General features: G+C 45.3%; 1 protein-coding gene across 6 annotated transcripts in view; it reads right to left on the bottom strand.

Moving 5' to 3' along the window:
* LOC133381127 (uncharacterized) overlaps positions 1-12,695 on the bottom strand; it is a 31,661-nt gene extending 18,966 nt beyond the window's left edge. For 2 of the 6 annotated variants that reach the window (XM_061619719.1, XM_061619724.1), the window contains exons 1-4: positions 11,225-12,004; positions 8,299-9,657; positions 3,558-3,672; positions 3,346-3,417 (exon numbers count right to left, since the gene is read on the bottom strand). In XM_061619719.1, coding sequence (XP_061475703.1) covers positions 3,346-3,417; positions 3,558-3,560 — 75 coding nt within the window. In that variant the 5' untranslated portion in view covers positions 3,561-3,672; positions 8,299-9,657; positions 11,225-12,004. Of the gene's footprint in view, positions 1-3,345; positions 3,418-3,557; positions 3,673-7,912; positions 9,658-11,224; positions 12,005-12,350 lie in introns of those variants that run through there. The other 4 variants (XM_061619718.1, XM_061619722.1, XM_061619721.1 and 1 more) reach the window with 4 other exon arrangements.
* Positions 12,696-13,894: the final 1,199 nt, after the last annotated feature.

Raw genomic sequence — 13,894 nt, 5'->3', positions numbered from 1 at the left:
ATATGACGCTCCTCCTTTCAGGAGCACCGGAAATAGCTGCAAACACTGCCGGAAATGAAATGAAAGCAGGGAGGAAGTGGTGGGCACAGAAAGGGGAGAAGCAGAACAAATCTTATGACGCTCCTCCTTTCAGGAGCACACCAGAAACAGGTACAAGCACTGCTGGAAATGAAATGAAAGCAGTGAGGAAGTGGTGGGCACAGAAAGGGGAGAAGCACAACAAATCATATGACGCTCCTCCTTTCAGGAGCACCGGAAATAGCTACAAGCACTGCCGGAAATGAAATGAAAGCAGGGAGGAAGTGGTGGGCCCAGAAAGGGGAGAAGCAGAACAAATCATGTGACGCTCCTCCTTTCAGGAGCACACCAGAAACAGGTACAAGCACTGCCGGAAATGAAATGAAAGCAGGGAGGAAGTGGTGGGCACAGAAAGGGGAGAAGCAGAACAAATCATGTGACACTCCTCCTTTCAGGAGCACCGGAAATAGCTGCAAACACTGCCGGAAATGAAATGAAAGCAGGGAGGAAGTGGTGGGCACAGAAAGGGGAGAAGCAGCACCAATCATGTCACACTCCTCCTTTCAGGAGCACCGGAAATAGCTACAAGCACTGCCGGAAATGAAATGAAAGCAGGGAGGAAGTGGTGGGCACAGAAAGGGGCGAAGCAGAACCAATCATGTGACGCTCCTCCTTTCAGGAGCACCGGAAATAGCTGCAAACACTGCCGGAAATGAAATGAAAGCAGGGAGGAAGTGGTGGGCACAGAAAGGGGCGAAGCAGAACCAATCATGTGACGCTCCTCCTTTCAGGAGCACCGGAAATAGCTGCAAACACTGCCGGAAATGAAATGAAAGCAGGGAGGAAGTGGTGGGCACAGAAAGGGGCGAAGCAGAACCAATCATGTGACGCTCCTCCTTTCAGGAGCACCGGAAATAGCTGCAAACACTGCCGGAAATGAAATGAAAGCAGTGAGGATGTGGTGGGCCCAGAAAGGAGAGAAGCAGAACAAATCATGTGACGCTCCTCCTTTCTGGAGCACCGGAAATATCTGCAAACACTGCCGGAAATGAAATGAAAGCAGGGAGGAAGTGGTGGGCACAGAAAGGGGAGAAGCAGAACAAATCATGTGACGCTCCTCCTTTCAGGAGCACCGGAAATAGCTGCAAACACTGCTGGAAATGAAATGAAAGCGGGGAGGAAGTGGTGGGCACAGAAAGGGGAGAAGCAGAACAAATCATGTGACCCCGAGTGGAGCAGTTTGGAGCTTCATTTCCTTCAATTTATTAGCTTAGCCCCATATTGGGTGAACCTGAATTTACAATGGAAAAGATTGGCGTTGTTTGAGGATAAATAATGTCATGTAGACTGTATAGATTAAATGGGAATACAAACAGCTGCAAACGCACAGTAAACCAGCGTGAACAAGCCCTACATCAGTTTTTAAAAAATCATACTGTTCTTGGCAACCTTGAAATTGTTAGCTGTGAGAGTTAAGTGAATGCAGGTTTTTTTCAAAATGTGGTTTCAAAGGGATGTGGGAACAGTTTTCATAAATAATACATTGTTCCTTCTTTTCTCTGCTTGAGTAAAAAGTCTCTGTCTTTATAGTTCATAAATCATTGTTCCTTCTTTTCTCTGCTTGAGTAAAAAGTCTCTGTCTTTATAGTTCATAAATCATTGCTCCTTCTTTTCTCTGCTTGAGTAAAAAGTCTCTGTCTTTATAGTTCATAAATCATTGTTCCTTCTTTTCTCTGCTTGAATAAAAAGTCTCTGTCTTTATAGTTCATAAATCATTGTTCCTTCTTTTCTCTGCTTGAGTAAAAACTCTCTGTCTTTATAGTTCATAAATCATTGCTCCTTCTTTTCTCTGCTTGAGTAAAAAGTCTCTGTCTTTATAGTTCATAAATCATTGTTCCTTCTTTTCTCTGCTTGAGTAAAAAGTCTCTGACTTTATAGTTCAGAAATCATTGTTCCTTCTTTTCTCTGCTTGAGTAAAAAGTCTCTGTCTTTATAGTTCAGAAATCATTGCTCCTTCTTTTCTCTGCTTGAGTAAAAAGTCTCTGTCTTTATAGTTCATAAATCATTGTTCCTTCTTTTCTCTGCTTCAGTAAAAAGTCTGTCTTTATAGTCCATAAATCATCTTTCCTCCTTCTGCTTTTCTCTGCTTGAGTAAAAAGTCTCTGTCTTTATAGTTCATAAATCATTGTTCCTTCTTTTCTCTGCTTCAGTAAAAAGTCTGTCTTTATAGTCCATAAATCATTGTTCCTTCTTTTCTCTGCTTGAGTAAAAAGTCTCTGTCTTTATAGTTCATATATCATTGCTCCTTCTTTTCTCCGCTTGAGTAAAAAGTCTGTCTTTATAGTTCAGAAATCATTGTTCCTTCTTTTCTCTGCTTGAGTAAAAAGTCTCTGTCTTTATAGTTCAGAAATCATTGTTCCTTCTTTTCTCTGCTTGAGTAAAAAGTCTCTGTCTTTATAGTTCATAAATCATTGCTCCTTCTTTTCTCTCCTTCAGTAAAAACTCTCTGTCTTTATAGTCCATAAATCATTGTTCCTTCTTTTCTCTGCTTGAGTAAAAAGTCTCTGTCTTTATAGTCCATAAATCATTGTTCCTTCTTTTCTCTGCTTGAGTAAAAAGTCTCTGTCTTTATAGTCCATAAATCATTGTTCCTTCTTTTCTCTGCTTGAGTAAAAAGTCTCTGTCTTTATAGTCCATAAATCATTGTTCCTTCTTTTCTCTGCTTGAGTAAAAATTCTCTCTCTTTATAGTTCATAAATCATTGTTCCTTCTTTTCTCTGCTTCAGTAAAAAGTTTCTGTCTTTACAGTTCATAAATCATTGTTCCTTCTTTTCTCTGCTTGAGTAAAAAGTCTCTGTCTTTATAGTTCATAAATCATTGTTCCTTCTTTTCTCTGCTTCAGTAAAAAGCCTCTGTCTTTATAGTTCATAAATCATAGTTCCTTCTTTTCTCTGCTTGAGTAAAAAGTCTCTGTCTTTATAGTTCATAAATCATTGTTCCTTCTTTTCTCTGCTTCAGTAAAAACTCTCTGTCTTTATAGTTCATAAATCATCTTTCCTCTTTCTGCTTTCCTCTGCTTGAGTAAAACGTCTCATAAAAATGGTACTTCCTCCTTCTGCTTTTCTCTGGCTTTATAGTTCATAAATCATTTATTTTTCCTCCTGCTTTTCTCTACTTGAAGAAGTCATCTCTGGCTTTGCCAAGGAGTGTATATCTCCCCAGCATGCTGATTTTTTTAAACCTTACTCAACCACCCAACTTGATGTGACAAACAGCAGGAATAGAAGTACAAATATCCCCAAGACACAAGTGCTTCTGAGAACTTACCACCAACTCTATGAGGGCCAGGTTGCATACTTCGGATAGCAATACGCAGGAAGATGTGGAATCTCCTTTGATCTACAATAAAATAATAATGAGACAATCTGAGGCATATGGACACCCCAAAAAATTTGGTCCCCAAAATTTCCTTTCTATCTTTTCTTCACAAATGTTCTCTGAATGGGGACATATTCTTCTACAGCCCCTGGAGTTCTTACCATTAAGTCCTTGCATATTTCTTCTCCTGCTAACACTGGGCTCCCACAGCCTCCACTCTCAACGTCTTATTGAATGTGTACATACTGATGCATGTTGCACCTCTATTTATATCATCTGGAAAAAATGATGGTGATTACTCACCAGATGGTGGCAGCAGCAGCTCTCATCCCCATTAGTGCTGAGCCAGTGGTTTGCATATATTAGTCTCGCTAGGAAAGCAACGTTTTGCCAGACAGGGCATTTCACATACTGTTATGACAAATTGTGGACTACAATTTAGTTGTCAGGAATTCAGAGTTTTTGCTTCTTGTTATGAATTTAGGCATCTAATGTCTAATCCAGAATATCGTCAGACAAAACTATTAAGTGAATATTATTTAAGGTAAAGGAAACAAATACTGATGTTTGCTTAGTTTTATTAAACTACAGGGTAGCACCTTTAGAACACAGATTTTCTTCTGCAGAGTTGCTGTTCAGTTCACCCTCGTATTTGGTTGTTGTTGATGATGAAACACACACACACACACACACATACACCCCTCCTTTCAGGAGCACACCAGAAACAGCTACAAGCACTGCCGGAAATGAAATGAAAGCAGGGAGGAAGTGGTGGGCACAGAAAGGGGAGAAGCAGCACCAATCATATGACGCTCCTCCTTTCAGGAGCACACCAGAAACAGCTACAAGCACTGCAGGAAATGAAATGAAAGCAGGAAGTGGTGGGCACAGAAAGGGGAGAAGCAGAACAAATCATGTGACGCTCCTCCCTTCAGGAGCACCGGAAATAGCTACAAGCACTGCCAGAAATGAAATAAAAGCATGGAGGAAGTGGTGGGCACAGAAAGGGGAGAAGCACAACAAATCATGTGACGCTCCTCCTTTCAGGAGCACCGGAAATAGCTGCAAACACTGCCGGAAATGAAATGAAAGCAGGGAGGAAGTGGTGGGCACAGAAAGGGGAGAAGCAGAACCAATCATGTGACGCTCCTCCTTTCAGGAGCACACCAGAAACAGCTACAAGCACTGCCGGAAATGAAATGAAAGCAGTGAGGATGTGGTGGGCACAGAAAGGGGAGAAGCAGAACAAATCATGTGACGCTCCTCCTTTGAGGAGCACCGGAAATAGCTGCAAACACTGCCGGAAATGAAATGAAAGCAGGGAGGAAGTGGTGGGCACAGAAAGGGGAGAAGCAGAACAAATCATGTGACGCTCCTCCTTTCAGGAGCACCGGAAATAGCTGCAAACACTGCTGGAAATGAAATGAAAGCAGGGAAGAAGTGGTGGGCACAGAAAGGGGAGAAGCAGAACCAATCATGTAACGCTCCTCCTTTCAGGAGCACACCAGAAACAGCTACAAGCACTGCCGGAAATGAAATGAAAGCAGGGAGGAAGTGGTGGGCACAGAAAGGGGAGAAGCAGAACAAATCATGTGACGCTCCTCCCTTCAGGAGCACCGGAAATAGCTGCAAACACTGCCAGAAATGAAATGAAAGCAGGGAGGAAGTGGTGGGCCCAGAAAGGGGAGAAGCAGAACCAATCATGTGACGCTCCTCCCTTCAGGAGCACCGGAAATAGCTGCAAACACTGCCAGAAATGAAATGAAAGCAGGGAGGAAGTGGTGGGCACAGAAAGGGGCGAAGCAGAACCAATCATGTGATGCTCCTCCTTTCAGGAGCACCGGAAATAGCTGCAAACACTGCCGGAAATGAAATGAAAGCAGGGAGGAAGTGGTGGGCACAGAAAGGGGAGAAGCAGAACAAATCATATGACGCTCCTCCTTTCAGGAGCACACCAGAAACAGCTACGAGCACTGCCGGAAATGAAATGAAAGCAGTGAGGAAGTGGTGGGCACAGAAAGGGGAGAAGCAGAACCAATCATGTGACGCTCCTCCCTTCAGGAGCACCGGAAATAGCTACAAGCACTGCCGGAAATGAAATGAAAGCAGGGAGGAAGTGGTGGGCCCAGAAAGGGGAGAAGCAGAACAAATCATGTGACGCTCCTCCTTTCAGGAGCACCGGAAATAGCTGCAAACACTGCCGGAAATGAAATGAAAGCAGGGAGGAAGTGGTGGGCCCAGAAAGGGGAGAAGCAGAACAAATCATATGACGCTCCTCCTTTCAGGAGCACCGGAAATAGCTGCAGACACTGCCGGAAATGAAATGAAAGCAGGGAGGAAGTGGTGGGCCCAGAAAGGGGAGAAGCAGAACAAATCATGTGACGCTCCTCCTTTCAGGAGCACCGGAAATAGCTGCAAACACTGCCGGAAATGAAATGAAAGCAGGGAGGAAGTGGTGGGCACAGAAAGGGGAGAAGCAGAACCAATCATGTGACACTCCTCCTTTCAGGAGCACCGGAAATAGCTGCAAACACTGCCGGAAATGAAATGAAAGCAGTGAGGAAGTGGTGGGCCCAGAAAGGGGAGAAGCAGAACAAATCATGTGACGCTCCTCCTTTCAGGAGCACCGGAAATAGCTGCAAACACTGCCGGAAATGAAATGAAAGCAGGGAGGAAGTGGTGGGCACAGAAAGGGGAGAAGCAGAACAAATCATGTGACGCTCCTCCTTTCAGGAGCATCGGAAATAGCTGCAAACACTGCCGGAAATGAAATGAAAGCAGGGAGGAAGTGGTGGGCCCAGAAAGGCGAGAAGCAGAACAAATCATGTGACGCTCCTCCTTTCAGGAGCACCGGAAATAGCTGCAAACACTGCCGGAAATGAAATGAAAGCAGGGAGGAAGTGGTGGGCACGGAAAGGGGAGAAGCAGAACAAATCATGTGACCCCGAGTGGAGCAGTTTGGAGCTTCATTTCCTTCAATTTATTAGCTTAGCCCCATATTGGGTGAACCTGAATTTACAATGGAAAAGATTGGCGTTGTTTGAGGATAAATAATGTCATGTAGACTGTATAGATTAAATGGGAATACAAACAGCTGCAAACGCACAGTAAACCAGTGTGAACAAGCCCTACATCAGTTTTTAAAAAATCATACTGTTCTTGGCAACCTTGAAATTGTTAGCTGTGAGAGTTAAGTGAATGCAGGTTTTTTTCAAAATGTGGTTTCAAAGGGATGTGGGAACAGTTTTCATAAATAATACTCCTCCACACACGCTTGCTTTACTGTAGAAGAGTTTTTCTCTCTGTCCCCCCCCTTTCAAAAGAAGAGAGATGCTGGGGCCACTGCTTGTGAGCAGGTGGAATCTCAGTATGTGTAACTCACAAGAGACTGGGCATTACGCTTCCACCACACTGTCCTCAACAACACACAGCAGCAGCCAAAAATAAAGCCTCAGAAAACCTTAGCTGTTATGTGCGCATTTACACGGCTTCACCCGAGACAGGCCCTTAACCAGCAGACTCCTCAAATGTGATCTCCACACGTTCCGGTGGATGATTTTCCTGAATTTATATGAATACATCCTGCAATATGGACCTAGAAATTGCATTGCCTGTGCTGAGCCAGCCGCCCCCTCTCCTTTCTGCTGATGTTGATGCATCCCCTGCTGTTGGAGTCATTCCCTGAATCCCCCTCCATGCTGCGAATATTACCACAGCATCAGCCAAGGACCCAGTTCTTGCCCATCTTCCCAGCTGGCTGTGAGGGGATGGCCATTAGAGAAGCTTGAGGAGAAATCCATACCATGGGTATGCAGACAGCATGAACTATCAAGGCACAATGGATGCCTCCTCTGAGGAAACAGCCAAAGATCCTGTCTGAATATTTATTTATTTATTATTTGATTTATATCCCACCCTTCCTCCCAGTAGGAGCCCAGGCCGGCAAACAAAAGCACTAAAAACACTTAAAAACATCATAAAAACCTGTTGAGTATTATTGTGCTCCCTATTTAAAAGGGTTAATGCTACAGAGAGGCCTCTCTAGTATTAACCCTCTAAATGCCATACTTTCTAATCCCCCCCTCACCACCGCCGCCTCCTCAAGAAGAGTTGCTTTCATGTTCGCAAACCCCTCTCCCCCGCCGTGGCATGAGAAAGCAAGGGGTCACTCTGTCTCTTCTCTGTCATGTCAGAGCACATCCTGACAGATTCCTGGTGAGCCCTTGCAGCCACATGTAAAACCTCTGGTTTAGTCACACGCCTTAGGCATCAAATGTGATCTTAGAAAACTGTTCAACAGTCCCCTTTCTGTTTTCTGGCCAAGTACATCCCTGTAACCGCTGAAGGAGTTCAGCTGTCTCCTCACAGACTCCGGTAGTGACAAAGGGGCACCCTGACAGCTGCTACTCAGTGCTGTAGCAACAAGGTACGACTCAGACTCTTCACGCAGCTGCAGTATCTGTTGTGCTTAGGCATCTAAAGAGATGTGCAATAAAAGGATCTATACAACACATACCTGAGGTTCCTGTCAGAGCCCTTTCATATATCAGGCAAGAAATTAATGTATTTTTTGTGAGCTCAGTGCTGCTCTAGTCTCTCTTTTTATTCCAAGCAATGCTATCCAATGGGTAGAATTTAAAGCAACTTTCACCTGCTCAGTTTCACGATGGCAAAGCAAATCCTTCCTTAATGTAGGCGAGTCCAAGCTTCCCTGTTAATTTCTGTTATATTTACCCTTTAAATGTCCTCCCACCTTCTTGTTAAACACTTTAATAGAACTGAAAGAAAGCAGAAGTTAGCTAAAATAAACAAAGATGGCATTGAACTAAATTCTAGCTTGACAGTATGTGAGAGGATTGGGACCAGCAAGTGGACTGCAACCCTAGTGTCCTAGTTCCTCACCCAGAGTCTCCGCCTTCACTTCCACAGTAAAATCCAGGCTTTCATAGGCCACTTGGTGTTCTCCAATGACACCTGCCAAGGTCTGGGGCACCCTCTCCCTCTGGGCAAACAGAGTACTCATACACATGAAGTATTAGTTCCCCTCTATTCAGCACTGGTTAGGCCTCATCTTAAGTACTGAGTCCAGTTCATTTCTCCGCGCTTCAAGAAGGATGCAAACAAACTGGAACAGGTTCAGAAAAGGGCAACAAGGATGATCAGGGGACTGGAAACAAATCTCTATGAGAGACTGAAAGAACTGGGCACGTTTAGCCTGGAGAAGACTGAGAGGAGATATGATAGCACTCTTCAAGTACATGAAAGGTTGTCACACAGAGGAGGGCCGGGATCTCTTCTCGATTGTCCCAGAATGCAGGAGATGGAATAATGGGCTCAAGTTGCAAGAAGCCAGATTTCGACTGGACATCAAGAAAAACTTCCTAACTGTTAGAGCCATACAACAATGGAACCAATTACCTAGAGAGGTAGTGGGCTCTCCGAAACTGGAGGCATTCAAGAGGCAGCTGGACAGCCATCTGTCGGGAATGCTTTGATTTGGATTCCTGCATTGAGCAGAGGGTTGGACTTGATGGCCTTATAGGCCCCCTCCAACTCTACTATTCTATGATTCCCACTGCGTTGAGACATCATGTGTGGGAGGCTCTACATGATGGGCATCCTGGCATAATGCAAATGGAGGCCCTTGGGTGTAGCTAGTGTAGTGGCTCAAGATGGACAGCGAGATTGAACCGGTCCAGAATTCAGCATCCCCCAGGCTCTGCTTTGTAGATCTCCCTGGCTTCAGCCCCAAATACCCAAAGTTCCTGTCCAAATGGGATCCCTTGCTCGCATGGTATCCAAAGTGCCTGGAATGCTGATGTTCCATCTTTGAGTCTTCCTCCTCCTCCAGACTCTCTTTCTTCACTTCCACCGTAGAATCTGGCTTTTCATGGGCCTCTTGGGTTTCTCCACTGATGCCTTCCAAGGCCTGGGTCACCTTTTCCCCCCTAGGCCGCAGCCTGGCACCAGCTACTCCTATCAAGGTGGACAGGAAGTCTTTAGTGTTCTCAATCCTGACTGGGATCGAGGCAGCGATGAGTTTTTGTCTCTGTGCCTAGGGCCCTATGTTGTCTCCAGGAACACCTGCCACTAGGCTTCCCACCCTGCTGGAGCCCCTCATCTGGTTCCTGCTTAATTTCTTGTGGATCTGTCCCAATCAAATGGTCCCAAACTAAGCAACATGGAAGTCTCTTCTTCCACCTGCTTCCAAATTCTCCTCCACTTTGCTTCCCGCCAGGTCCTCCCTTGTTATTCCTGATCCTGAAAGGCAAAGGAATTCAAAATGTTAGTAAGAGCCAAGTGATGCCCTCCCCAGAAAAAATGCTGTGATAGCCTTTTTCAGAGCTTCCATCAATCAAAGGATGATCGCTTTGAGATTGGAGACAATATTTATAATAATAATAATAACAGCAACAACAACAACAATAATAACAACAAACAACAACAACAACAACAACAATAATAATAATAATAAATTTTATTTTTCAGTCGCCTATCTGTCCGGGTTAGGGACACTCTAGATGACGAACAACAAGAATAAAACAATACATATATATATAATAACATCATCAAATTTTAAAATTAAAAAACCATGCTTTAATTCATAAATTACTCTGTCTCAATCTTGTAGGCCTGCCTGAACAGCCAGGTCTTCAAGGCTCGGCGATAGCTGGACAAGGAGGGAGCATGTCCGAGATCAAAAGGGAGAGAGTTCCAGAGAGTGGGGGCCACAAAGAAAATGCCCTCTCTCTGGTTCGCACCAGCCTGGCTGTTCTCACAGGTGGGACCGAGAGAAGGTCTTGCGAGGCTGATCTTGTCAGGCGGCATAATCGGTGATTCTGGAGGCGTTCCTTCAGATATACTGGGCCGAACCCGTATAGGGTTTTAAAGGTCAGCACCAACACCTTGAATTGGGCCCGGTAGACAACTGGTAGCCAGTGAAGATCTAATAACACTGGGGTAATGTGATCCCAGCGACGGCTATGCGTGATCAAGCGTGCCGCCGCATTCTGTACCAGCTGTAATTTCCGGACCGTTTTCAAGGGTAACCCCACGTAGAGCGCATTGCAGTAGTCTAAGCGAGAGGAGACCAGGGCATGTATCACTTGGGGGAGCAGATGACCAGGAAGATAGGGTCGCAGTCTCCGTATCAGATGTAATTGATACCAAGCTGCCTGGCTCACTGCTGTAATCTGAGCCTCCATGGACAGCTGGGAGTCAAGAATGACCCCAAGACTGCGGACCTGGTCCTTCAGGGGCAAATTTACCCCATTAAGCATCAGGTCAGTAATTCCTAATTTCCTTTTATCTCCCACAAGTAATACCTCAGCCTTGTCGGGGTTCAGCTTCAGCCTATTCTCTCCCATCCATCCACTTACGGATTCCAGGCACTTGGACATCTATTTAACCACAACAAGCCTTTCTGTTCTAAGATAGTGATTCCCAAACTTGTTTCCCCCACAGACCACTTGAAAATTGCTGAGGGACTTGGTGGGCCACTTAATGATTTTTCTGCTGGTGTAGCAATTGTCATGTGCTGTGGCTAGGTGTAGTGTGGTTTTTAACAGTATTTTTATTACTGCTTTTATTTCTTACATTCTCTTTTGTTGCATTATAGTTTGCATTCCATGGAATTCAATTAAAAATCAATATGAATATTTAATGTGGGCATGCCACGGACCACCTGAATGAAGCTCACGGACCACTGGTGGTCCATGCACCACAGTTGGGGAACATCGAATCTGGGGTGAAGGTAAGACTGGTTGGTAGGAGATTGGAGGACAGGCTGACTTTTTAATGGAGGAGAAGGATACCATAAATAACTCACCTTGAAGCTTTCCAGTTGCGGTTCTCCTCTCCGGGAATGTACCTTACCAAAGGCATGTGCCTGCTTTTTGAGAGAGATCTGTAGATGAGCCCTTCTTCTCATCATATCCACAGTTCCCGTATTAGATCCTCAGAGCAAGAAACACAAGAGTGATAAAAATGGAGCAATCAGCATTTTAGGCAGTAGCTGCTTTCTGCAGTGCTAACACAGGACTCAGATAAGCACAAAAGCTTCTCACAGGCAAGCACAACTGAGGGCAGTTAACAGCCATGTTGTGAAGTTATTTGAAATCACACTGCACTGAGACCCCATATTTTCGGAGGGGAGGAGAGGTATTGCATTCATGTCCTGCTTGTGGACTTCTCAGAGGCTTGCTGATTGACCAGCGTGGGAACAAGTTGCTGGACTAGAATCGCCTTTTGGTCTGATCCAGCAGGGCACTTCTTATCCTTTAAATTGGAGTGGCCAGAATTGAACCTGAGATCTTCTGCATGGAAAGCAGGAACTCCCCAATGAACTACATCCTCACAGTTGACTGCACATAATGGAAAGGAACCAGATGGGACGTCTCTCAATCCTTCCAACCTCCTTCCTCTCTCCAGCCAGCCGCGGATTCCTTGCCTTTCCTGCCGTTTCTCTCTTTCTTCGCCCCTTTTGCATTCAGGTCTCTCCTTCATTGCTTTAACTCACCTTGAAGCCTTACAGCTGCCCTCTTCGGGAACAGGCAGCAACTACTCCAAACCTGGGAAAGAAAAGGGAAAAAATCAGTTCCTCCTTTCTCTCAACATCACCAGACAGGATGAGGTCATCACAACTATTTTCATTCTTTCTGATGTCATCTCTAGGAACTAGAACTCTATGGTTTTAACCCTTTGGAGGCTGTCATTTGGGCTGTCTGATCATAAGAACAGTCGGGCTGTTCGATCAGTCCAGGCAGTGGCCTATCTAGTTCAGCATCCTGTTCTCACAGTGGCCGACAATATGTCCCTGGGAACCCCATAAGCAGGACGTGAGCGCAAGAGCACTCTCTCTTCCTGTGGTTTCTAAGTGCATGTGGGGCACTGCCCCCCTAAACCCCCACCCCCCAGGCCTTTCTCTGTTTCTTACATTCATATTCATACGTTACCTCACGTCCCTGGGAATCTTCAGATGTCTCAGGCTGTCTCCTTATTGTTTTCTTTCACGTGAAGATGGGTTCTGGGCTTGTGCAGATCTTGCAATGCAATCTGAACGTTACACAGTTTGTGGTAAGGCCTGGAGCAGGGAAACCTTTTTTTACTGTTAAGGCCCGGGCCACATTCCCTACAGAATATATGTCAAGAGTCACATGCTGGCGCTGGGCAGGGCTGGGGTCAGTGGTAGGCAGGACTGAAGCTGGAAGTGGGCAGGGCCTAATAAAAAGTAGGCAAGACCACCTTTCTCTCTGTCTTTCTGCCGCCTGTTTTCTCTGTCTCCTCCTTTCTGCCATCCCCTTCTCCTTCTCTCCCTCTCACCAACCAAAAGGCTGCCGTGGGAAAGGCAGAGCACTATTGCCAGCGGGCTGACCTGTTAGTCGCAGAGGGCTATCAAGTAACATGTTTACATCCGCACTCTTTCGAGAAGGGAGCATTAATACTGTAGTAGAGCACTTACAGGGACAACTTTGCAAAACATAGTCTTTTGTCACTTGAAAAGCTTCTCCGAGTATTTATTTTTAAATCAATTACCTGATGCTTTTTCTGACACTTTTTCTTGACAAAAATAAAATAAAATGGCTCCTTCTTGCCAACTTTTGTTGTCCTGTATTTCTTTCTCTCTGCTAGGACCTCTATTTCTCTCTTGGGTACCACTTGGTCTTCCTCTCAGTTTACCCTCAATTATTGTGCAACTCATTGCCACAAAGGCCACATAGACTCTTGTGTCAGTCAAAGAAGGGATTCATAAATGACACAATTAGAAATTGCATTCTCTTTTTTTGAGTCCACCTCTTAAGATGTTGATAAGGCTGTCTGCAAGATCAGAATACGTCTGGAGAGAAAAATCACACCTAGAATACCTACCCCCTAGAATCCTGGTTACCCCCGCCAAGCATCCTGGGAAATGTAGTCAACAGAGTCAGACTACTCCTAGAAAAGTCTCTGTTGCAGGCAACAACTACTTAAGAGATCAGTGGCACTTTGGCTATTTTCTTTTTCTGTAGCACCATTTGTGTGCATGGTGCTCTATTAGAATGGTGGGGGATCTGCTTTAGCCTGAGGGCCGCATTCCCTTCATGGCCACATGCCATGGTGAGTGGGGCAAGCCGCAAAAGTGGACAGAGCAATGAATGTACACTTTGTGCAGTAGGCTAGTTTATGCACATACTCACATACCCCTCTCTCACCTCCATCCAGGCAAGCAAGAGGCGTTATCAGAGTTCAAGGTCACATTCGTGCCAAACCAAAACACTCAAGGAGGGTGACAAGGAGGACAGAGAGGGGTGTGGCCTGGGGATTGGGGCAGGGAACCAATCAGACAATGCATAAGCAAGGGGCACTGAGAAACAAGCTGACAAGGGAGCAAGTGGGAAACCCACAGCAAGGCACCAGCAAGGGGAGCACAAGATGTCAGCCATCCAATGGAGGGGAGGGTTAACCACTTAAGCATATATGAGCATAAGAAATGCACTGCTGGATCAGGCAAAAGGCCCGT

The sequence above is a fragment of the Rhineura floridana genome, chromosome 3, assembly GCF_030035675.1.
Source record: "Rhineura floridana isolate rRhiFlo1 chromosome 3, rRhiFlo1.hap2, whole genome shotgun sequence".
In the NCBI taxonomy this organism is placed as follows: domain Eukaryota; kingdom Metazoa; phylum Chordata; class Lepidosauria; order Squamata; family Rhineuridae; genus Rhineura; species Rhineura floridana.
The sequence above is the reverse complement of the archived record's forward strand: the minus strand, read 5'-3'. Positions and strand labels throughout refer to the sequence as shown.